Raw genomic sequence first — 26872 nt, 5'->3', positions numbered from 1 at the left:
GTTCTAAAAAAAGCGTGAATTGAACTGCTGAGCACACGCAAAGTTTGCACCAAGTTATTGGATACAAATTAAAATACCAGCTTGATTGAGGAATGTGAATCAGCTTGATTTTTGAAAAAGTTTGGTTTTTGAGCGGCTAGGGCAATGAAACTATACCGTCTTGAAAATGTTTTTTTTTTTTTCTCATAATGGAATCCAAAAGGAAATTATCATTCTTTTTTAAGACGGTTTTGATTTTAGAAAAATTAAAAACGACTTTCAATCGAAAAAAAAGTCGTATCAAAAATTAACTTGAAAATTAGCTTGAATGAAATCATTTTATTCTCAAGACAAACAACAGCCAAAAATGATACCCGAAATTTCCGACTTTCAAACATATGTGTATAATCCAAGAAACACTTTATAATCACGTCACAATAATCGAAGAAAAGGTGAACAAAAAGAAACTGTCACTTGCTTATACGGCCATTTGAAAAATCAACCGAGAATTGTTTTTCTGAGCCTATTCAGTTTTAAGTGTGTATAGTTAACGCCCACCCTCAGTGTAGTAACAGTAAACGTCATTCCTTCTGGTTGGCCTATCTATTCGATCGACCTGATGTAGCCGCGACCGCATCACTTCGCCGTCAAAATGGCAGTGCAAGTTGGAAAATTCTGTTCGGGTTGATTGTCGTCAACAAAAATATTCAACGAAAAAAGGTGAAATTCAACTGGTAAAAAAGCTACAAATATGTAAAATGTGTTCTGTGCCTTCCCGTGAGAAAATATCTGATACTGTTGAAAGCATCCGTATCTGGTGAGAGGTACTATTTGTTAATGAAAAACACCGCGTCCCTGTCAAAGTCGAGAGACGACAAATTTTGATTGCCTTGATGGCTGGCAAATAATTTCCTATTGGAAGAAAAAAACGGATAGATTATTGGCTCTGTTTCGTGGCGACAGTTGAACTAGTAAAAATGGTTCGGGTTTGAGCATGTAAGATAGAATTAAATATGTAAGTAGATTTCTAGCTTGATGCATTACGCTAGAAAGTGAACAATCGTCATGCTATTTTTGCTTCTTTGTTACGACGCCAGAAAGCATGAACTCGTCTGACGGTGCAGGATTTCCGACTTCAGCTGGAAAGGGTTGTGATGCAAAACTATGAGGCAAAGAAAGACGATTTTACTGTTGCATTCTTTTTTGAGCAGTGATCAAAAACCTACTAGAATGTTAGGAAGTTCAAGTTCAATGTAAAGGAAATATGGTTCCAGTTATAGTTAACCTACATCAGAAATGAATTCCAAATTAGGTTTTTTGGAAGGTTTTCATAAATCATTGATATTGTTTATGATATTCATTTGTGATGCTTTGTACAGTGAAAACAAAATTTGTGCACATCAAATTTAAATGCTACTGCCACTTCACTGTTAATGAAAAACCACTAAGTAGATGCGACGGCAATGTATTTTCTGATGTTTCGGACGTAAACGAATGGCGACTTACTAATCGTCCACAGTAGTATCTATAACGGGTTTAAGAGATTATACAAAAATTTTCATCGCGTGGACTGGCAAAGCTCGTCGAGTGTTATAATTGGAAGTAATATCAAAACTTAAATGAGTTCTGGGCTAAGGATCGAAATGAATGTTGTACTTCGCACTAAACACGAAGACTCTTCTACAATACAGGTTTATAAATTCGACTTCGAATGAAAGGGTTTATCATTGCTTAGGATTCGTAATAAGAATAGTTAAATTATTTTACGAATATTTACTGCTTAGAATACTGTTTATCAAGATTTTGTTTGTACAGTTCCGGAGCATAACTCTTCTACAATTGATAGACAAAAAGTAGCTTTCAAACGAGTCTAAGCTTGTTAAATTCGGTTGAACCATCTTTGAGAAAATTGAGTTGTAAAAACATATTTGGAAAGGGTTTTCCAGAAATTCTGACACCTTTCTACAGAGCAAGGCGAAATATCAGATTTGAACTCGTTTTAGGTTAAATTAATTTTCGGCAAAACGGCTTACGGCGAAAAATTTTCTGGTGAGTAGCTTTCGGTGAAACAACTTTTGATACGAAAGCTTCGAATTAAGTCTGCTGTACTAAAATGGATTCAAATGAAAAACAAAATCAGAAAATATTAGGAACATTCACTATGGAAAATAATCAGGATGGGAAAAAATGATTCTAAAAACAATAATCTTTTAGAATTTGCTCTGATTTTTTTTAATTGAAATCGAAAAGAATGAGTTGGAATTCAAAAAAAAAATGAGATCGCTAAAAAATTGTTTAACTGAGGAGAATAACAAACAAAATCTGAGAAGGATAGGAACTTTGAATATTGCAAAAAGAAATTTAAAATAAAAAACAGCGCGTTTCTTCGGTTACGTCACTTATACCATCATATCTCCGGAACCAGAAGTCACAGTCATTTGATCTATGAACTTCATCAATGGCACGATAGTAGCTTTCAAGCGAGCCTAAGTTTGTTGAAATCCGTTCAGCCATCTCAAATTGAGCGCGACAAAATTTGTTGAAAGGTGCACACATACATACATACACACACAGACATTTTTCGATCTCGTTGAGCTTAGTCGAATGGTATATAACACTATGGGTTTCCAAGGCTCCGTTTGGATATCGGATTTCCCCGAAGTATTCCTGAAAGGTCTGGGACACTGCAAGAAAACTCAGTTACGCTCCTGGAGTTTTTCAACAGCTGATGAACACGATGATTGTAGATATCGAGGGTGTCGAATCGTTTTTGGATGATTTAATTGTTTACAGTAAAACAGTAGAAGAACATCATGCAATTCACTTCTTAACCGAATGCAGCAGTACGGTTTTAGCTTTCGCGAAGAAAAGTGTAGTCTTCTTCAGTAGTAAATCAAATATCTTGCACATATCGTTGGTATACGGCCAGATCCTGCGAAAATTGAAGCTATAGTTAATATGCGGCTTCCGACAGACATAACCAGTCTACGTTCATTTCTCGATGCAGTAAACTTCTATTCCAAACTTGTCGCGAAAATGCACTTGCTTCGGAAACCGCTTGATGCTCTTCTCAAGAAGGATGCCAAGTTTGTTTGGAACAACGATTGCCAGAGGTCTTTTAGAAGATTCAAGGAAATTCTGCAGTATTGAGCCATTACGACCCGGTTATGAAAATTATCGTTGCAGCGGATGCATCTCAATCGAGAATTGGTGCTTGCATAATGCATAAGTTTTCAGATGGTGCTATCAATGTCGTTTCACATGCATCCCCCTCCCTCACTGCTGAAAGAGGATACGGACAAGCCGAGAAGAAGATCTAGCTTTGGTGTACGGCGTCACGAAGTTTCACCGGATGCTACTTGGTCGCAAATTCACTCTTCAAACAGACCATCAGTCACTCTTGAGGATTTTTGGATCCAAAGAGAGAATTCCGCTCCAATGCCAATGTATTATCTCGCCTGATCAGTCATCATTCAAGAACGGAAGAAGATTTTGTGATCGCTTCAATCCAACTTGAAAACGACAACGTGGTTTCACATTAAGAAGCTGTCAGTATACTACCTGTGGCATTAAACATGGTACGTTGCGGCTACAGTCAAGTGCCCTCAAATTCATTAAGGAATGATGACCTTGTAGCATCAAAGAAATAGTAAATTGCAATGTACAACCATTTTGTATCCATCGTGATGCCCTGGAAATAGTGACAGGGTGCGTTGTTTTCTAACCGACTGGTGATTCCTGAAACATATCGCCAGCAAATCTTTAAACATCTTCATAAATGGCATCCTGGGATGGAAAGAATGAAAACTCTTGCTAGAAGCCATGTAAACTGCCCCCGAATCGATGATGATGTTGCCGATCACGTCAAGCGATGCGAAAGCTGCGCTACTCACTCGAAGACACCTCCAAAGGTTCCTATTCAATTATGGCCACTGGCACAACATTCTGTAACAAAAATGGTGTTCAACATTTGCGGATTTCCCCGTATCACACACAGTCAAACAGACAAACGGAACACTTTGTAGATACATTGAAAACAGCGTTACCCAAGATCAATGAGGGGGAAGGTATCTGCAAGCTTACAGGCAAATCGTGTTCTGAACGGTAAAACATCATCCCAACTGATGATCGGAAGAAACATACGGACAGTTCTAAGTCTTCTTTGACCACGATAATCGATACCGCTTGCTATCAATCAGCAACATAACGAACAGTTTAACCGCAAGCATGGTGCAGTACTTAGGACCTCACAAGCAGGTAATAAAGTTTATGCGAAGGTCTACCAGGTAACTCAAAATGAAAATGGGGTTATCATTGACGCTATCGGCGAAATAAACTTTACCGTTCACCAGAATGACTGGCATGGGAGAAGGAAACTCATCAGATCACATGCAAATCAAATTCAGCATCGCTATAGTAAGCAAGAAGATGAATCCCAAAACAATTCTCGTCGATGTGTTTGGATTGCAAGTTACCCGATTCCAATGCCTCGAGAACCTGAAGAAAATCCTGAATCCAAAGACGAACCAATTCCCGATGATGCAATTCAGTCTGATTTAGGAGCTTCTGGTTCCAATCTGATCGAAACACCTCGGTAGCCACAGCCGATTGTTCAGTCGGATACTAATCAGGATTAAGGTATGATCCAGATACCATCAAGACTTGAACCTTTTCTGGTATTCTTGAAATAACAAAGGAGGAATGTTGGCCAATAACATAGTAAGTGATGACATTTACTGATTGTTGAGACAACCATTGGAGTTACCATAGCTAATCCTAGCAAAAAGATAGAAACAGAAGTATATAATTTTTACTTTGTACTTTGAATTAGATGAATAAAGACCATTTTTTTGGTATATCGAAGATTTCTTCAATTATAATGAAGTACAACGTTCTGTTACCTTTCTGTAGAGAAAGGCAAAAACGAAACGGTAGCCACTATCAAACCGCAATAGCCGATGTCGGTTCGTTTAGTAAGTAACTAATATAGATTACGAATTTAAACAGTGATGAACAGAATGATGTATTTATATTGAATGATGAAAACAAGAGGGTTAGTATACTTACCCTACCAAGATTACATCCAAATTAAAACATGTAAAATCGATGGTACACAAAATCCAATCAAAAAAAAATACGGGTATATAATGTCAGAGACATAACTGGAAGTCGTGAATACGAATAAAACTGACACTCTTTCTTCATATTTCCGAATATCAATTAGTTCACTAATAGTACTGTTGTTGTACCGTTGAATTCCACTATGTCACGTCATTACACTCTCACAAAGTCACTGTTTTCACAGTCACTATTTTTCCAAAAGTGTATCAAACGTTATAATACAGATACGTATTTCGGAATGTTATTTACATCCTTCTTCAGTGTATTTGTTTTAAAAGTTTATTAATAAATAAATCAGTGTATCGGTTTTTTAAGTTTATAAATTATAAATTAATAAACTTATAAAACCGATACACTGAAGAAGAATGTAAATAACATTCCGAAATACGTATCTGTATTATAACGTTTGATACACTTTCGGAAAAATAGTGACTTTGTGAGAGTGTAATGACGTGACATAGTAGAATTAAACGGTACAACAACAGTACTATTAGTGAGAATATTCTACTAACAGCTCAAACAGAAATTTAGTGATCAATTAGTTGATCGATTGTATGAATTGGGCAAGCTTTCCCTAGAATTTGAAATGATACACGTAAACTAAAGTATACTTTAGTTACATAAAATATTCGGACACACAATTAAATATTACGAAATAACCATTATAGCTAATGTAGTTATGATAAAATAATGGTAGCTCTGAAAACAATCTTTTAGAAAGGCGTTTGTGATGAAGAGCGACGAGTTAAGTTCAAATTCCGATGGATACCGTTGACTTTCGATGAATACCGCTGACTTCCGTCATCGATTTCCAGGTTGACCTGTTGTCCGTCGGTGCGATACTGATGTGTTTCGTTGGAGTCTCCTGCTTCTTCCGTTTGAGAATGCCTCGATTGCGCTATAATTAACAAGTTGAGACCACCACCATTAACAGTTATAGGCCTGTGATGTCCTTTGATGTATCAAGAATACGTCTCCACATAACTCGGTCCATGGCTGCTCGTCGCCAGCCACTCAAGGCACGGACGCTTCTGAGTTCACCCTCCACTTGATCGATCCACCTTGGTCGCTGCGCTCCTCTTCTTCTTGTACCAGTCGGATTAGATTCAAGAACCATTTTACTGGGCTGTCGTCCGACATCCTTATGACATGCCCAGCCCATTGTAGACGTCCGATTTTAGCTGTCCGTACGATGGGTGATTCCCCTAGCAGCTGGTGCAATTCGTGATTCATACGCCGTCTGCACGTTCCGTCTTCCATCTGCACTCCGCCATAGATGGTCCTCAGTACCTCAGAAAACACTGAGGGCGCGTTGGTCCTCTGCCAACATAGTCCAGGTCTCGTGGCTATAGAGATCAATCGGTCTAATGAGCGTTTTGTAGATGATCAATTTCGTGCGTTGGCGTACTTTTCTCGATCGAAAAGTTTTTCTGAGTACAAAGTACGCACGATTCCCTGCCAAAATACATCTCTGTATTTCTCTGCTGATGTCATTGTCGGCGGTCACCAGTGAGCCCAAATACACAAACTCGTCAACCTCCTCGATATCGTCACCGTCTATCAATATTCGTGGTGGGAGGCGTAGTGTTTCTTCTCTAGAGCCTCTTCCTCTCATGTATTTTGTTTTCGATGCATTTATGACGATACGCCTAGCTTCAGCTTTCAGTTCGATGTAGGTTTCCGTCATCTTCTCAAGGTTACATGTTACAATATCGACAGCGAAGCCAAAAAGTTGTACGGACTTTCGGAAGATCGTGCCACTCGTGTCGATCCTCGCTCTTCGAATCACACCTTTCAAGGCAATATTGAACGAGATACAAGAGAGTCCATCACCTTGCCGTGATTCGAAGGGGCTCGAAAGCGTCCCAGATACTCGGACGTAGCACATCACTCTATCCATCGTTGCTATGACCAATCGCGTCAGTTTATCCGGGAAACCGTATTCGTGCATGATCTGCCATAGCTGTTTTTGAGAACGATAGCCAAATTCGAAAGCTACTGAGTTGGTGTTATGCATTTTATATAGCAATCAGAATTTTGATGTCGATTACAGGGTCCGGTACTCGAAGTGTAACCAATTAAAAAGGCCATAAATTTAGTTTGGAAAATTACTTTTACTTAATTCAAAGTACAAAATGTGTAAAAATAATACAAAATTCAGAATCAATTCACTTTTGTCCGATATGACCACCTTTTGCCTTGACTTGATGACTTGAGAGAGCGAAGGAGTTGCTTCGTTTGGCCGAAAGCGGTCAATTTCCGAACATTGTATTTTCTGACGAGAAAATTTTTCCAATTGAGCAATTCGTAAACTCTCAAAAGGATAGGGTTTACTTGACCGACCGTTCATACGAGAATTTGAGTCATCGATTGGCCACCAGGAGGCAGCACCCGCAACAGATAATGGTTTGGGCCGCTGTAACCGCAGATGGGCGCTCTCCAATCGTTTTCATCGAGCCTGGCGTCAACGTAAATGCGACATATTATCGGGAAAGTATTCTGGAGGTTGCTTTGAAGCTGTGGGCAGACAAACATCTCGGTGGCAGACCATGGACGTTTCAGCAGGACTCGGCAACGTCTCACAAAGCTCGAGTGAACCAAGAATGGCTGAAAAACAACGTTCCGAACTTCATCACGTCCACACAATGGCTCTCGAATTCACCAGATGCGAATCCAATGGATTTTTCTCTTTGGGCCATTTTGGAGAGCAAAGTCCGAACTAAAAGATACACCAGTCTCGAGGCGCTGAAAAAAGTTATTGTCCGCGAGTGGGCCAAAATACCTGCAAGTCACATTCGGCCAAACGAAGCAACTCCTTCGCTTTCTCAAGTCATCAAGTCAAGGCAAAAGGTGGTCATATCGAGCAAAAGTGAATTGATTCTGAATTTTGTATTATTTTTACACATTTTGTACTTTGAATTAAGTAAAAGTAATTTTCCAAACTCAATTTATGGCCTTTTTAATTGATTACACTTCGAGTGCCGGACCCTGTATTTCTTTTCGGATTTGAATGTTTCATTAAAAAAACTATCGAAATGCTGCACGGGCTTAATTTCTGGCGTTCAGAAAGGCCAAATTATGTAGTTCTCTAGGATTATAACCACTGTTTGGAAGTAAACGACATTAAACACTGTTGCGAATTTTGCCCAGCGAAAATTGTACAAAGCTAATCAAATTATCCTTGATTTGCACTACACTGATGGTTTTCATTTTCCGATTTGCAAAGCATCTTTATAGTTCTTTAGATAACATTTGGAGTCATTAGAAAGGCTGATTTTGCATAATGCTCTCCTTTGCTGTCAATTTTTCGTTGCATTTTGCTCCAATGCAAACGACCAACAGCAGGATGATGTAATCGATCTTTTTTTAAGGAAGATTGACTCTACGACCTGAGCGTCTCATTACTGGCGACTTCTGCTCCCGACGGTCAAAGTCCAAATTAAAAGTACGAGCGTTTGAGGCTTTTTACCACGCAAACTGTCTGCTTTCATTGCCGACTGCCCTGCCTGACGACCGAAGTTCAAATGAGAGCACGATCTGAGCGTTTCAAGGCGAAGTTGGTGGGAGAATCTCACCTTGACATCCAGTTCCGTCTGAAGCACTAGAAGAAATGAACGATTTTCAATCATAGTTTATCTTTTATAGTCGTACAATAGATAATCGGAACTGATATGTTCCTGACTACCACATAACCGTCGTCCGGGTGCGAAAAAGAAAAGCAAGCGTGATGAATTTTCTTCATTATTTCCAAAAGTTTTAGAAAACTTTGTTTCTCAGTTAATTATGGTTATCTCACGCTGTGGGAGGAAAGTTGGCATAACTGGGAGTGCGATGCGGTGGCGGATACTAAGAATTTGCCGCCCCAAAATTAAACGATGTTAACCTGTTAACCTATCGAAGCGCCGTCTGCATGTCATTGTCGGTGTCGGATTTCTATGCAATGTGTGAAAGTTTACAAGTCGATCGTATCATTCAGACTGAAGGTCTAGGGTTGGTCTGCAGCGGACTCATGTTTTTATTTTATTCTTTCAGTGGTCGTGTTTCACCTCGCGTTGCTGACAGCAGTGCGAGCAGGAGAAAAGGGATACTGGTGAGATCGTTCCTTGGAGATATTATATATTTTTCTTACTTATTATATTTCTCCTGAGTATCGTAAATCAGGTTTTGTTGAGATCATATTGTTCAACAAAACATATCCGGATCTCTCTCCCTCCCTACTAACAAATCTCCTATCCCGTGATGCTTGTGGAGATACAGTGGTACCCGCGGTCTCTAGAAACAACGAGTATCGGACTAACATTCCTTCCTTTCCCTCAGTAGCTCAGCCTTTGGTCGTAGCCAGCGTCGTTATTGATCATTTAATAAAAAGTTAGGAGTGGGTGGGTATGTACAGTGAAAATGATTTGCTTCTCCCAAGCTTCATTTTCTTGGTTCATTGTACATTTCCACTCATTCGGTCAATCACGAAGTGCAACTACGGGCGATCTACTTCAGCTCAGCTCTAATTATGGTTATCTCACGCTGTTGAAAATTTAATCAAAAATTGCTGATCATATTTCCGATAGCTTGTAGGAAAAATTATGTTGTTTGGCTCGGTACATCAAGAGATATTCACGATAAAGTTCTGCCCATTCTTGTACAGGGTAAATTTTGAAAAGGCGCCCCATAGCAAAGTAATTCGTATTCACGACAAAAATAGTAGGCACTGAACAGATTGAAAATTGCTACATTTTTTTCCATTTCAAACATAATTTTGAAGTTTCAATTCTTTCCTCTATAGTGTGAGGTAACAGCCATCGGAAACATTGGATAGTAGGGCACCGTCAAGCCTGTACCAATTTAGAACCAGTAATCACTTTCGCCAGCCATGGATGACGACAGTGAGTACCAGGACGGGGAGATAGTATGGGTTAAGCTCAGCTATTGCTGGTGGCCAGGAGAGGTATTTTCTGGCAGTCGGTTAACGGAGGAATTTTTGTCCTCGCTTAAACGCCGACCGTTGGCCGTGGTGAAGTTTTTCGAGGAGGATTCATAGTAAGTTGATACTTGATAACTCAACGTAGTTCAACGGAACACTGATACGTTATTTCATTGCAGCGAATTTGTAAAGAATGCCAATTTCATCTATAGATACAACTGTGCCCGAAAACATGAATTTCTTCGTAAAGGATTAGGTAAGGTTTCTCATTAGTAATTGAATGATGTGTCCCCAGAAACATTTGTTTTTTTTTTGTTTTTATTCAGAACAATATCGCACCAAGAACAAGCACATGGAGAAATTTCCAGCTGACGTAATGCATGCCGAGAGAGCTACCGGAGGCGATCCAAACATTGTCAACTCAACTGATTTTTTGCCTCAGAAACGGGAAAGTTATGCAGCTCTATTTCAGTCTGATAAATCGAAAGGGAAGGGAAAAATTGGTAACATTTAGTGCTGCATGTCTAGCCAGTCACAATACCTAATGTTTTGTTTTCCCCCCGCAGTAACAACGCCTCGTCCGGGCAGGAAGCCCGGATCACCGAGTAAGATAGTACCGGTAATTCCAGTACGCAAGCATGAAGTTCGTATACTAGCTCAGTCATCATCATCTACCGGTATCGGCACCAATCGCCGCGTTGCCCAGACAACACCGTCTTCTAGCCAGCCGTTGCTGTTGCCATCAACTCCAAGGCCTTCCACTGCGAACCACTCGCTTAATTCATCCAGCGGTCTGGGAACACCTTTCGGAACTGCTTCGGCATTGGATTCGTCTGCTTCACCTTCCCAGACTTATAACTGTCATAAGTGTGGATTTGAAAGTGGCCGACAGAACGTGATTCTGGTGCATATCAAATACTGTCGGGCCATTCCGATGGTACCTTTGAGTGTTCCACCGTCGAGAGGCATAGCACCCAGATCCGTGACTAGCACACCCGAGAAAAAGATTCCAGAACTGAGTCCGGCAAAAACGCCTACACCGGTAGACGCCCAGGCAATCGTCACGGATGTTGAAATTGTTAATAATCCGGACGAACTGGTGGAAGTTATTCAAGTGATAGAACATTCACGTGGTCGGACAAGTCGGGCGCTCAGAGCGGCCGCATCAACAGTAACTCCTAAAACGTCCGACCGCCGCAGAAATCGTGGCCGTGGTAAAACAGCTGCCCCAACTGCGCTTGAAGATGACGATAAAATTGATCTTCTACCGGAAGTTGCTGAAGAAGCGGTAGCTCAAAATGACTCTCATGTTGTCCAGAAACATGTTTCCGAATCTCCCGGAGATAAATCGGAAAAAGATTTCAAGTCCAAATCGGATGTAGAGCTGAAGAATGAACTACTAGCAGACTGGAGTGAAGATGAACAGGAGGACCATGATTGTGAGTCACCCAAGGAAGATACGGGTTCAAAAATGGGTATACTATCGGTTGAAGAGAACCGATCGGCTGTCGCAGAGGCGCTAGCCGCCAATTCGACTAGTACCGAAATTAATTTGGACAAGTCCACAGAATCTTCACCACAAATCGCATCACCAGTTTCGTCAGGAGCTACAATCAAATATCGAAATATTCCGAAAAAACAGAAACGAGAATTTATCGAAGTCACAAACGATCAGCCGGTGATTCCGAGCGGGGGTACGATTGAAAAGTCTTCTAGTGAAAGTAGTATCAGTACCGCTGCGACCTGTGGTGAGACACTGAGTGTCCCGGACAGAACGCCCACATCAAGCGAAAGTTTAGCATTGGAACGCCCGATCAGTGCAAAGCAAAGAATATTGGACCGAGCAACACGTATTTCGAGTAAATCTGTAAGCAGCGATGAACAAAAATCCGAATCGCCAACAAAAGTCGCTCCTATGGAAATCCAAGCGGAGGAAGAATCTAGGAAAGAAACGTCCTGCTTTGATTTCAAGGAAGAGGAAGACGATGAAGTGATTCTCAGCAAATCTCCAAGAAGATCACTTTCCAACAAGCGTGACACTTCGCTGGAACTTAACGTGCTAGAAGATGCTGAAAAAGACAGAGCGAAAAAAGATGCATTGCTGAAGAATGAAATCGATTCTCTCCTGTGCGAAACCAGCGTTCCTACATTACCGGAAATACCCGGAGGTACGAAAATTCTTTCCCCTGGAACATCAACCGAAGTCACTCCACCGTCAAAGGAGGATCGTACGCTTCCCCCAAAGGAACGAGGTAAGCGTATTTTCAAGACCCGTAACAAAATCATCGAGAATGAAGCCATAGCCCTGGAGCAGTCGAAAGCGATTGTTTTGGATTTTGTGAAAAAATCACACGAACAGGAACTGGCAGAACTACGGGAGCAACAGGAAGCGGAAGCAAAGTTAACCTCGGAGTCGCCAACCACAACCAACGATGACTCTCAAGAATCTGTTCTTTCCAGCGAACCAACCCGATTTGAGAACTCGGAATTTGCCGCTATTAAAGCTAAACGAACAAAACTTCAACAGGTTGGAAAATTCACAGTTTCTTCCGATACCAATAAAGACACACCTCAAGAGTCGGCGGTCAGTTCTAGTAATGAAACTAAGTCCGCAGAAACGGAAACGTCGTCTGCCGCAATCAGCAAGGATCAGGTTGTTTCAAAATCTCTTGAGAAAGTTCCATCGGTCAGTAAGAGTCGCAAAGGTAGGCAACGAAAATCTGGTACTCCTGTTTTGGAAGATGAGAAAGAACAGAGAAAATCAACGGAGCTGGTAACCTCGTTTGTTGAAGAAACGATTCCTAAGGTTCGAAAGAAGAGGGGTGGTGAGCTGCAAAATCTAGATATGACGGTTCTTGATATTCCGCGGTCTCGTAGAAGCAGAGGATACAAAGTAGATGATACTGTTTCGACTGAGCCAGAGCCTGTTGTATTGAAGGATGAGTCCACGTTGCCAATTACACCAGACAAACACCGAAGATTCAAGCGATCCAAAATAGTTGATGAAGAAAGGAAAGATGTTACGGAGAAGATCGTCGATGAACAGCAATCAATCGAAATCGCACCAGAAGAAACTCACGAAGAAATCAAAAGTAGTAGGTCAGTGCGATCGAAACAAAAACAACAGCAGTCAGCAGATTCCACAGCCGAACTGCCTGATGAGCCTGCGGTTGTCCTCCGTTCAGATTTTGAGAAACAACCGGAAGAAGAAACTCTTTCCACACCCAAACAGCAGCCCATCAAAATGATAATAAAATCTAAGGGCAGGAAATCTAACTCCGAGCTTGTTTTCGATCCGGTCGTTGAACCATCTGAACCAGAAGAAGAAGAAGTTAAGGAAAAACTGCCAAAGTCACCGAAAAGTTCCAAAAGGAAAAAGACTTTCGTTGAAGAAGAACAACATTTGGTTTCCGAGGTTGTGATGCACGCTGAGCCCGCAGGGGAAAATAAATCACCGAAACTTAAACGACCCAAGTTCCGAAAAGTTCTATCGAAAACAGCTGAAGAGTTTGGTGCGATGTCTGCTGGTCCCAGTGCTACCGATCTTCAAATTGCCGAGGCCTTGATCAATCTTCCGGAGACGGCTCCGCATAATGTAATTGTTCTGGAGCAAGAACTAACTGAATGCAAACCGAATAGCGTTTCTCCCGCTCAAGCAACATCGAAAAGTATCAATCCTCGAAAACGCCATCTACAAACTCATCTGATGAGTACGGTCGAAACCGGAGATCAGCCCAAATGCGTTAATAGTGCAACCATTCCAGACAAAAAGAAACGAGATGAGGTCCAAATAGTCAATGTTGTCCCGGCCACTGTTGCCGCCATCGTTGTAAACGAACCGGTTTGGAACCAACCAATCGCTGCTAGACAATCAACGGATGATGATAAATTTGACATTGATAACATACCTATCGTAATGGATGACAGTGAGCTGTTGGAAGATGCAACAATTTCGACAACAACCAGCTCCAACAGCACTAAGATAATAACCCCTTTGAAAACAGTTACCGTCGATGATAACGGTGATGATGATGATGGTGGTGATGACGTCGACGATGATGTGAAGCTAATTTCCACGACAAAACCTATGACGAAGAAGATTGTGATCGTGAAAAGTAGCAATGGTTCTTCGAAAATAATTCCTGCTCGTGAAAAATCACAAAATGTTGCTTCACCAGTTCCAAGGAGAAGCCATGGTATGAAATCCACCACCGACACCCAACTGACGACGGCGGCGGATCATCATTCACCGAATAAAGTGCGATCACCGGCCCATTCACCACCGATGCGATCAGCACAGCTGGTACAGGCCAGTAGCGGTGGACAGATTGTAATCACTAGCAAGGGAACCGTGCTGACAACGCAATCTCCAGCCACATCTTCGGTTAAGACCAGTGTTTCGATTACACCCAAAACTCAGACAATCCATTCAACCAGTAAAAGTCCGACGGTTTCGACGATCTGCAGTGTGAGCACTATTAGCAGCTCAACATCCAAGACACATTCTATGGCAAGCAGTCCCACAAGTCCACGAATTAGCAGCAATAGCGCGAACTCAACGAAAGTTAAATCCCCAATCAGAATCAGTGTGCAGTCCCAGGAAATCATTCATCCACAGACAAAGCCACGAATCATAACCAAATCGAATGAGGTTTCACCGATTATTCAGAAGGTTGATCTGTCTCCGACTAAAAAATCTCCAGTCAGTACGGCTCCTCCAAAGAAAGCACTTATCAAAAAGCTATCCGAGGGTGGTTCGCTCAGCGGAGGAAAGCCATTGTTTTCCACTTCCAAAGGAGCACCAATAACACCTCAAACGGCAACAACGTCGGCTGTGAATCCTGGAAAGAAGGGTCATCGAGTGATCAAAATATCGCCTCAGAAACTAAAAGAATTTACGCGTCTTGGAATGGTTGAAGATAAAGGTCAAGGAAAAGTACTGACAGCAAGTGGCATGAAAAAGTTTCGCCAAGAGCAACAACTACTCCAGCAGCAACAGCAGCAGCAGCAGCAACAACAACAACAACAACAACAACAGCAAACACCCAAATCAGTAAAACCGGATAAAGTTTTTCGAACAGATTCCGGCGATGAGGAGCCGTCAACATCTACACCGACGCCACCACCACCACCACCTATCGATAGTCCTGCGGAAGTGGTTGTTGCCGCAGCAGCGGATTCCTCTGTAAAAGAAATTCCTACGATATTATCTAAAGCCGAAGAATCGACACCACCCGAGTCGTCAACACAATCTCCCGTGAAACCAGAGTCGCCTGCAATGGAAGCGTCTTCTAAGCCAGTATCCAATGAAGAAAACGAAGCCGACGCTGCTGTTAGTGATGAACGAGAGCCAGAACTAGAAAGTGCCTCCGTAGAGACAGTTACAGGAGAATCAGTTCCTTCGGAATTAGGAACGTCCGAAGCAAGTGAATCTGTTCCGGCAGTCGCCATTGCGACGGAAGCCCCAGTTGAGACGACCGAGTCTAGTTCCAATGTTCAAGAATCATCCCAGTTGATAGCGGTTCCGGCCGAAAATTTCGGTGGACCTGCCAATCTCTTTTATTTGTGTTCGGTTCGAGAGGAAGGTTTCGTTCCTGTCAATAACGAGCTCCTCTATCTAGACTCCTCCAATCAGTTGGTTGCTCTACCGGAGCAGACTTCGGTGGAGGATATTGTGAACCAGGCGGAGGTGCTGGAGATACCTGCCGGTAGCGAACAGGCTACGATGGTGACGGCTGCCACGGCCGGTGATATTGAAGGGGCAATCGAAGGTCAACAAAACATCTTGCTCAACACGCAGGATGGACAGCAAATCATACTAGATCAGCAAAGTTTGATGGCACTGGCAGCCGGTGGGGACACTTCACAGCTGCTTACTCCCGACGGACAGCAGATCCTTTTGCAAGGTAGGTGCAGCAATTAGTTCCTTCTTTTTTTTGTGGATCGCGCAATCTATGTCAGAATCGATTTCTATTGCATGTGTCAACCTTAGGCGCTCTTTCGATTAGTGCTTCTTTCTGAAGCTACTTTTTTTCCTTCAACACGCACACACTCACACATTCAGCGCAATCTTTTTGAGACAAGTGTTTTTTTTTCTCTTCTCGTTTTGTGTTCTCTTGTTTATAGGTAGCATATTCACCACTTCTGATTTGATTGACGAAATTGATCCGGAAACGGCTCAGTAAATGCACGAACGCACATTCTATCCGCTCTGTTTTGCTTGTGTGGAAAAGAGAAGCAACAGTAACCAGCACCCGCACGCTTGCATTTTCATTTTTCTCATTGGTGTTAGTTGTACTAAACCTGCAATTCTCTCTTGTACGGTGGATAATTGCTTTAAACAGATATGGCTTTGATGTATTATTATTTTTTTTAGTTATGAATGGATATTTGTGTTTATATTTTACTATGCATAATGATTTTATGTCTGTTTGTCCATGCAGATTTATAGTTTATTATTTGGCTTACAATTCTGTAAGTAATATTTATATGATAACCTCGAGCACTTCTGTACGCGAAACACTATTTGGATATTTGACATCAGTAAATGCTATATATGATACAAGATTGAGTTTTTCTTCTAATCCGTAAATTGCAGTCATATTTTAGCACCATTAAAAGGTCTCCACGTGTTACGTATATCGTGGTCTCGCTGTATGTATTACTACCTTGATCAAAAAGTTCCCGGAATTCATTCAGAAAATTAAAAAAATACGAGATACCTTTTTTTATATTCAGTTTTCGGTACGGCCATCAGAGCCATCTGGGATTTTTCCATAATCTCATCTTGGGTTCCACGAAGCGGTTTCTTGCGTCGATCGAATAGGAAAAAGTCGCGTGGAGCCAAATCAGATGAATTCGGTGGTAACTGAATGGTATTCGTTTCGTTTTTAGCCAAATGTTCACGGATAACGGTAATGTCAACGCGGTCCCTTTTTTGCATGAAATTCTGATCTTTCGGCACAGCGGCTTTTCAGCGACACGTCTGAGGCCCAAGTCATTAACAAAAATGTCTTGAACGAATCCAAAAATCCCCTGCCATCTCTTTGATATTCATTTTGCGGTCTACGGTCATCGATTCTTTGATTTTTTAAATATTTTTGTCAGTTTTCGTTGGCAATGGCCTATCGCTTCTCTCATCATCATTCACAGATTCACGGCAACTTCTGAAACGTACGTGACACTGATAAACGACTGTTTTCTTCAGAGTATCGTTGCCGAAACACTTTACTGGCATTTGCAATGTCGTCGCACCGCTGAAATCGTTTTTAACGCAAAGTTTAATGCTAACTCGTTACAAATTCAATTCAATTTTGAAAATTGTACAAAATCGAGGACACGTATAATCGCAGATGTACTCAATACATCGTAACTTCTACAAATGTCCAGATATCAAGATAACCTAAACAAAAACCAATCGGATGGCTGAGAGCGCCACACGGGGGTGATTTCGGGAACTTTTTGATCAAGGTAGTATAACACATATAACACTTCTAACAAGTTGATCTTGGACTTCCCACCTGAACTAGATACAGACGATTATAACTTATCAATAAAGTATCCTCAACTTTGTGCTTATGACTACAGATTGCACGAAATAAATTCGACATATAACCAATTAACCGATAAGTATTGGGTCTAGGTTATTTTCCTAAAATTTAGTATTCTACTTACCATCTTAAGGCTTAAGGCTCCCAGGGCAACTTTTAAATAGGAACAGTGGGGGCGAGTACACCGGGCTCACGATCTTAGAGGGCCAAGGACAGGACCAACCGAGCAAAAAAAGGCATTCAGTTAGCTAGGGCACTGAGAAAAATCTTGGCCGATTAATACGTAAAAACGGTGCTGAAATCGAAAAAAAAATTCCCTAAATTGCTATAAAATATTCTTAGAAATGATATAGAGTTAGTTCCGAGGGTGCACGCAACCGAGAAGTTGGTAGAAAACACGAGGGAAACAACTCGGGTACGATTAGTCGCGAATAAAAACTTTATTCGGCTTTTTCTTGAAATCACGTTTTTTCAACGAAGTGTCAAAATGAGATTTCCGAAATCGAAAAAAAATTTTGATGCCAAATGTCTTGCATAAAAGTGAAGATTTAGTGTCATCTTGAAAAAAAAATTAAAATAAAATCGGTTCAGCCATCTCTGAGAAAATTGAGCGTGTAGAAATACAACGCGTTTTGTCGGTTACGTCACTTATACAATCATATCTCCGGAACCAAAAGTCACAGCCATTTCATCTTTGAACTTAATCAATGGCCCGACAGTAGATTTCAAACGAGCTTAAGTTTGTTCAAATCGGTTCAGCCATCTCTGAGAAAATAAAATATTGCGTTAAAATATATGCGAAAAGTGCACACGCATACACACACACGCCGTGGACGGGTATCAAAAACGTCGGTTTCGGGAGAGCTTCCATCGTCGGGGAACTCTCTGTCGGTGTAGGCTAGATCCATCACCGGGGACTAGTCGAGTAGACGCCACAACACCGATTCGAGTCGTCGGGGCATCAGCGAACCGGAAGCCATGCTCCAACCGGAATTGCGGAGCCGACCTCGGCACTCCTTCGGATGTCCCGCGTGGCGTAAAAGGGGATTCGGTGCCGGGAGAAATTCCTTCGCCGAGGAACTCTCCGTCGGGGTAGTCTAGGTCCTTAGTCGGGGACTAGACGAGTAGGCCGTAGCGTAGTACCGTTAATATTGTCGGGGCACCAGTGAACCGGAAGCCATCCTCCAACCGGCATCATTGGATCGACCCAGGCATCCTTACGGCCGGGCCGTGGACGGGTACCGGAAGCGCCGGTTGCGGGAGAATTTTTCTTCTCCGGGAAACTCTCCGTCGGTGTATGCTAGATCCATCGTCGGGGATCATTCGAGTAGTGTGGCGCGACGTAGCGGCATTGGGTCGTCGAGGCGCCAAAGGTGGATTGAGATGGATAAAGAGAGAAACGCAGGAGCTCATTTTCTCCCAAACGAAGAAGTGCATGAACACAGCCTCCCCCGAAGTATTGAGCTTAGCTTAGTTCCGGGGGGATCGAGGCAAGAGGCTGTCCCACTCGCTGGTTCAAAATAGCGGTAGCTTGACAACTACCGAGCGCATGAGCTGGGAAAGTACATAAGGTATTTCACCTTGTAAAACACACACACACACACACAGATAGATATTTTCGGATCTCGTCGAACTGAGTCGAATGGTATATAACACTATTGGTTTCCAAGGCTCCGTTCGAAAGTCGGTTTTTTCAGGAATTCTAATACCTTTCTATAGAGAAAAGCAAAAATATTTGGAGGAACCTGTCTTTAAGAAAACAGCCATTGTTGATGAACGCAAAAGTAGTTCTCTTCAAGAAAATACATCAGTTTATTTTTAAAAAACATGCTAAATAAACTTAAGTTTTTTTCTTTTGGATTTCCGTTCAACGAACGCGCAGAAAACTGCTTTTGCGTTTTGCAATAATGGTTGTTTTCCTAAGACTGTTAATCTGAGAAAATTGCGTGGTAATAAAAACAACGCGTTTTGTAAATTACGTCTCTTACACCATCACATCTCCGGAACCTGATAGGACAGTCATTTAATCTTTGTACTTGATCAATAACCCAACAGTAGCTTTCAATTGAACCTAAGCTTATTAAAATCGGTTTAGCCATCTTCGAGAAAATTATGCGGTAAAAACAACGAATACGTCACTTATTCCAAATATATTATATATCAATATTGATAACTCCAGGGAATCTAATTGAAATCTAAAAGGATATCAAAGTTACCCCATCTCGTGACGCAAAAGATAACTAATTCAACATTGTTCAATATTTCAATAATTGAGCATGATGTACACTTAGAGGTGGGAGCTTTTATATGTTTTAAGTGTTGTTTTTTTCTGATGAAATAAAATATCAACTATAAACAATACGACAATCAAAATAACAAACCATTCAAAGCTTTGTGTAGAATTTGAATTCAACTTACAGCTTATTTTTCCGTACAGTGCATATAGAGAAATGTTTTATATATTTGGGATTGTTTTATTCAGTGTACTGATTGGGACAGCTGTCATATCAATGTGGTAGAAACAGGTGGGGCAAACACAACTCTGTTGTGTTAGTTAAAATAATTTTGCTTCAGTAAGCCAACTAAAACTAAAAACCACGTGCTTGCTTTCGTCACACCGTTCGAACTAGTTGGCATTGAATCAAAGCATGCTTATTTTTCATGTATGTCGTCATACCGAACTATTTACAAATTTTTGGTTAAAAACGCAAGCAAGCCATGTGGTCTGCCCCACCTGTTTATATCACATTGCTGTCATATGTGTATGAAAAAATGTGGAGTATTAGTAACCTTTTTTGCCACCGCAATGTTACTGTGATGTCTCTCGTGAATAGCAAGAGTGATCCTTATTGATATATAATATACTAGCTGACCCGTCGAAATTCGTTTCGCCCAACAATTATTTGTTCGAATTTATGTTTTCGGACAGCAGGATTATCAAATGACTAAATGATTGACATTTCTCTCCATTATTTTTCTGATTACTTAACCTACAATCAATGGAATTCGACACACATTCGCATTAGCCCAAAACAGAAATATCACCAAAAAATAATGTGAAAATGTCAAATACTGCTGTTAATTCTTTGCGTCAATGCACTGAACATAGATCCCTCTCTAATGGCTTCGATATAATAGACATTTTCTCTTCCAGATGTGATTCTAGCTTCCGGTAATCGATTAAAAATGATCACTAATCAGAATTTAGTATTGATAAAATACAAAATGTTGAAGATTTCCATTCTAAAGTTGTTCATTCGTTATAGTAGGATATATTTACAAGTTGTATTTAGCTCAAGTAACCAAAAGTTCGTAAAAAAAGATTTGGCTTAAGCAGCATACAAAGTATTCTGAACAGTCCGTTTTAAAGGAATTGCTCATACTTGAATCTTCACCCAATGTAACAGAAACAAATTTGAAGCAGTTCCTTGTACAGCTTCTAAGCAGTGAGAAAGTATTTTCAAAAATTTTTCTGCACGTTCAAGTTGCCAAAAGGTGCCACGCGTTCTTCAGAGCTTTAATAAAGTGGATATTTTTCAGGTACTGTGGAACTTTTGGTTGCTTGAAGAGACAACGCTTAATTTTTAATTTGATATTAATCTTACCAATTTGAACATTCTTCTTAAAATATGAAATATAGTATAGTAGTTTCAATCTCAAATCTCTTAGTTTGACCATAGCGCTAAAGCACGATATTTTCATTGAGTTTTTGATTTGTTTAACTCACGCTCACAATGACCAATATTATTCATCTGACTCCATTACACATAATCCATCAACTGGTGAACGACATCAGAACTTTTTCTTCTGCCTACAGCGGTATTTATAAATTATTCTATATGCATTCCGCCAGGTCATCGCCAGGACATCTCCACACAAAATATTCGTTGCGCGCCAAACGATTTTTTCTACTATCTAATATTCTTTTCTTCGACGACCAAATACTTATGCAACTCGTCGCGCCAAACATCACTCGTAGATCTAGCAATCATTGGCGACTTTTTCAGTGGAAAATTCCATTGTCCATACTAAACAACTTTATGGATTTTTCCCACTTTTTCGGGAAATTTTTCTAATTTTTTTGATGTACGAACCCGGTGGGGATAGAAACTGATCAAACAAAAAAAAAATCGTGTAAATCCGTCCATCCGTTCTTAAGTGATGCGATTACAAAGGATGGTCTCTGCATTTTTATATATATAGATTTGCATATTCCATCATATCTCCGGAACCACAAATCACAGCCATTTGATCTTTCAGCTTCAATGGCCCAACAGTAGCTTCCAAATGAACATAAGCATGTTAAAATTGGTTGAGCCATCTACGAGAAAATTGCGCGTTACAATGAGCACACACATACACACACACATACGTACATACACAGACATTTTCCGATCTCATCGAGCTGAGTCGACTTACATTGACTGTACTTGTCAGTAATTTCTAATGTTTTCGAAACCTCTTTCCAACATTTGTTCACAAAAACTCAGTTTCGATAGTAGCGATATTGTTGATCCCAAAGCGCATTTTGTTAAAGAACTGCTCCGAAAAGAGCTTCGATATCAATCAAATTATCTTCTTCCGCCATAACGAAAAATAATAATAACAATAATAATAGGAAATCTTTGTTTGCTCGTTGATCGCATGAAAAACTGGGCTCGTGCTGCTTCGTTCTTTGTCGCACTTGTTATTACGCAACGCCTCGTGCTTACTCTGGAATACATGTTATTTTTTTTACTCTAGACAAATGAACGAAATTCAGATCCTTTAATGTTCGGGTCAGATCAAATCTTCAAGAAATTCCCCAACTGTTTGTCGAAAAGAGTGCCATCGTATTCTCCAGGGAAAACCTGTTCTGCACCAGTCACGACTCCATTTACATAGACGAACATTCAGTGCGAACGGTGATTAGGTCAATGAAGACTTCATCTTCACCTGACAGCATTCCGGTAATCATTCTGGAGAAATACTGCACTGACGTGCTTGAACACCTCTGTTTATGTTTCGAACCTCGCTTACCATGGGACCGTTTCCAACACTTCGACTATCCTCTTTTATGTATCCGATTTATAAGAATGGAGATAAAACTCTTTACCTACCGCGGATTACATTTGCAAACGCAGTACCAATATTTTTCGAGCAAGCTATTTTGGATCCCTTCTTCAACCACTGTGAGTGATATATCATCGAGACTCAACATCTTTTTATGTCGCAACGCTAACGTTTACGCTGCGGTTTACTTTCTCATAGATCTTACTTATATCATTTATGTGTTCCAGTTATTCCATAGTTTCACGATTTTTTTGGTGACTTGGTAGATAAACTAAAAGTTATCTAACATTCATCGTTCGCTATTACTGCCTTCATTTCATCGATCGACTTCAGATATTTGTCGTCAAACCAGTTATTTTATCAGTTAGATGACCTCATTCCTAATACGGTCGCTGTAGGGCTATGCATGGCGAATCTCCTATACTTCAACCTGTCAACTTCAAGAGTCACCACATCAAGCTGCCCTTCCGTTCGTAGCGCTAACTCCAACTCCTCCAGCGAAAACATACAGCAACTATGAATAGCGGCCCTTACACGATCATTAAAAGTGTCATTACTAAGTAATGACACTTCTGCTCAAACGCTCGTCATTACTGCATTACTGTACATCATTACATTGTAGCATTACACGTTCATTATTAATGATGAATATTTGTAACTACTCCAGCAATAGCAATAGCAATATATTTATTTTCGTTTAGCTGAAAATAAATTTGATATCTATTGCGTATAATGGTCCATGAGCTGAGTAATGGCTTATTTACGATATGTCCACTTTTTTTATATTTTGTTCTGGTAAGATGATTGATTCTAATATGGATTCCTGCTTTCCTTAAACTGAAATATCCACTTGTGCACTAGATATACAAGTTTTCATGGCTTATATATCTCATTTTTCGTACAGGTTCGGCTCAAGAGCTGCTGGCAGCACTTGCGGTTAGCCAACCAGGCCTTGGAATCGTGGCCGCCGAAGGCACTCAAATAATTGTAGCACCAGAATCGTTGATCGATCTGCAAGGTTCGTAACCGACAGAAAAAATCAAGTTCCGTATATCTTACGTTTTTTTTCCTCATTTTTCAGATACACCACTACCCGGGGAAATAATTCAGGTCAACCCGAACACTACGGTTGAGACAAATGCAGTGCTCACAAAGCCACCAATAATGTCGACCGTGGAGGTTCCCACCAAGAATGGAAACTGCGGGGAACCATCCTCCCATTCGCCGGAGCAGAAGGTGCTGGAAACGGCATCGACGAATCTCGACGAAAGTCTGGCCGCCGTTATTGGTGTCTCAACGCACTCACACGTGCCCACCTCCCTTGAGCTGCCGATCACAGTAACAAATCCGGTCATTGCCAAAACGACGACCAGCAAAATTAATACAATTTTTCCTCCGACGACGGCAATCTCCGCAATTGGTATAGACCCGGCAGCGTCAGTGATTGAACTTCCAACGGTAGCACAAACAGGTACAGATAGCTCCCAAGTTGACACACTCGAGAATAGTTCTAGTAGCGATGCAAAAATTGATCTAGATCGGTTGTCGATCAGGACAGGTCAACCCGAACAGCTGATAGAGACTAATGGTAAACCAACCGAGGTAGACGACGGTGATAATCGCGAAGTCGATAATGAGAACGATCTCGACGAGATCATTCCTAATACTCCGGAATCTCAAATGAACAGTCACGCTGAGATATCGTCTCAGTTCAGTGACGATGAATCAGAGGCACCGGTACCAATTCCAAGCGTCGCCGAAGACGACGAAGATGACAACAGTTCGAATTGTAGTGAGATCATTCCAATCCAACCGAACGTGGTTATTTTACGGAATGTCAATAGCGAACTGATTAACAACAATGATAACAGTAGTGATATGGAAATCGAACACACTAATCCAACTTCAGGAAACGAAGAGAATAATCCTGTTCAGTCATCGAATCCGGAAGTGGCAGTATTCGAGGGCACTCACAACAGTGCCGTTGTCGAGAGATAATATCTAGCAGGTGGTAGTGGAACGTTCCTAGATTTCACCTCATTAGCACAGGCAGAACTAACTGGCAGTCACTATGGTATCCCACCAGTAGAACTATCATTTTTGCCAGTACCAATTACTTCTGCCACTGGTCAGCAACAACGACCAAAAATGGCACGATCTGCTGCTAGTTCGGTTGGCAGTACTTCATCTACACATCCATTCTTATCTCCATCGACTCCGTTGTCCGAATGTACTGCCATCACTACAATCACCAACAATAGCAACAACAGTAACAACAATAGTAGCAGCAATGCCATTTTTTCATCATCCGAGCATCTGTTCTTCTAAAATACGCCACCGTAGGGCGTTTTCTATAGGTACTAGCAAAATTATGCAAACAATGGTAATGGTTCTTGCGTTCGTTAGGCTATTTTCTGGGAGTTATCGTAAAGATTGTGTGTTACGTTGCGCTATTGCATGCTATTTTTGGTCTTTTACGTTCGAAACTTCCAACATGATTTTGTATTCTAGATCAAACAAACGACGGCCGTTTCAAAAATTGGTTTGGAGAAGACAAAAGAAATAGCTGGAAAATTTTGACTGGTACAAACATTTTTGAAGTGGCTATATTGTTTAACTCCCATGAAACCCTGAAGTCTGTAGATGACAGACAGGTCTGATTTAGTTTGGTTAAATGTGAGCGCAACTGGAAAAATGAAAGTTCTAAGTTTAGACTAATGCAATCATCTATAGACGGATCAAGCGATTTTTCTTTTCAATCGAAATTATAATTCGTATGTCAGCATGGATAGCTGCGAAACAACACTAGAACCAACAATTATGAAAAATTTGTGATTATGTTAGAAAATTGTTTCCGGCGAAAGAAAACTATTATTTTTTTTTTGTAGTTTTAGGCTTAATGGTAGTTGTTCGATTTCTTTTCTACACACTTTTTCTACACGCAACGCTACCAATGCAATATGCACTAACTCGTGGTTGTCTTTCTATTTTTTGCTTTATTTTCAGAACACCTCACATCCATCAAATCAATTTGGGACTAAGATCTATGGAAAATTGAAACCATTTTCAATTCGATTCAAGCCGTTATGGAAGCCTAAGATGAATATTTCTCTACCAAGTGGGAAAATTGTCCCTTCCATGCGATGATTTGCCGCTTATTGTTCCCACGACAGCGTGGGGCACACTTGTACATATGGAAAAGGCCCTAGTGATAGGAAAACGTAGTTTTGTTAGTTAATATTATTACTTTGAATGCTTATCTATTTCGTTAATCCCGTTCGCTCTAATTTCGTTTCACCTTTTTTTGTGTATGTGTGTTTAGATCAATCATTTTCCTTTGCATACCATATATTCTCATGAACCTTCAATGGCTTGTATAGATACTTCAGCAGCGAATGAGTTTTATTTTACCAATTGTGCAAATTAAATTGTATGATTTTAAAAATACAAACTGAATATTGTTTTAAGCGCTGCAGTGCTGGAATGAGCTGTGTAATTCCGTCACTCAAAAAAAACCATTTATGCAGGAATATTTGATGACCAGGGGCTTTGAATCAATTGAGATTTGCGGCAAAGTTTTACCAGTTGTTAAAAATTGAAATTTACAGAAAAACATAGGAATTAAGACAATTGTAACATAAGTTTCTACACTACACTGAAAAAGCAGTGAGAGATTGTAAATCTCTTTTATTATGTATTTTGTGTATTTCTCTCCCCCAACCCAAAACATGTGGAGTATGGTAGTCATTACATGCCGTTTCTCCAGTGGGCTGCTTCGCTTCGGAGAGAAGAAATGTTGGCTTTCAAGCATAGATTATGTAGTGGTATACATTTAGTTATTACTTTCGAAACCGTACACATAAAACAAAACTATTCATATAAACTCATACTATCCAGTAGCGCGTTCAAATGTTGACAAGTCTTCGGAGTCGCTGCAAATGGAATTCGCTCGTAAGATTTCTGTATGGTGGCATCGATTTTAAGTAAAGCTAGTGACTTTCTGCGATGGTTTGTTTGGTGATCACGAATGGAGTGATGTTTTTGCCGCGTCTACTATCGTAACGATACACACATACATATGTACTACACTTACTATTACTGATATGTATTTATAAGTATGTACTGTAATAGTGATTGCAAAATAATAAATGTTTAGCGAATACATTATGAAATCAACACTAACAGTTTGTTTGTAAAGAACGTAAAAGAACCTCCACCAAAAACTTACTTTGGGATCTATGAAAGAGCAGAC

At 40.6% G+C, this 26872-nt stretch overlaps 1 protein-coding gene across 4 annotated transcripts; it reads left to right on the top strand.

Moving 5' to 3' along the window:
- The first annotated feature begins 580 nt into the window (after positions 1-580).
- Positions 581-26788, top strand: LOC131426938 (mediator of DNA damage checkpoint protein 1-like). 4 transcript variants are annotated; one of them, XM_058589726.1, is made up of 8 exons: positions 581-699; positions 9881-10134; positions 10198-10274; positions 10345-10521; positions 10585-15924; positions 23525-23638; positions 23702-24977; positions 25627-26788. In XM_058589726.1, exons 2-7 carry the CDS (start codon positions 9968-9970, stop codon positions 24616-24618), a joined length of 6792 nt encoding a protein of 2263 aa, XP_058445709.1. In that variant the 5' UTR covers positions 581-699; positions 9881-9967; the 3' UTR covers positions 24619-24977; positions 25627-26788. The 4 variants fall into 4 exon arrangements, with proteins under 4 accessions (XP_058445709.1, XP_058445711.1, XP_058445708.1 ...); XM_058589728.1 differs by having other exon boundaries at positions 600-713; positions 23702-24091; XM_058589725.1 differs by having other exon boundaries at positions 600-713.
- Positions 26789-26872: the final 84 nt, after the last annotated feature.

Source organism: Malaya genurostris, chromosome 2 (assembly GCF_030247185.1).
Source record: "Malaya genurostris strain Urasoe2022 chromosome 2, Malgen_1.1, whole genome shotgun sequence".
Lineage (NCBI taxonomy): Eukaryota > Metazoa > Arthropoda > Insecta > Diptera > Culicidae > Malaya > Malaya genurostris.
The sequence above is the reverse complement of the archived record's forward strand: the minus strand, read 5'-3'. Positions and strand labels throughout refer to the sequence as shown.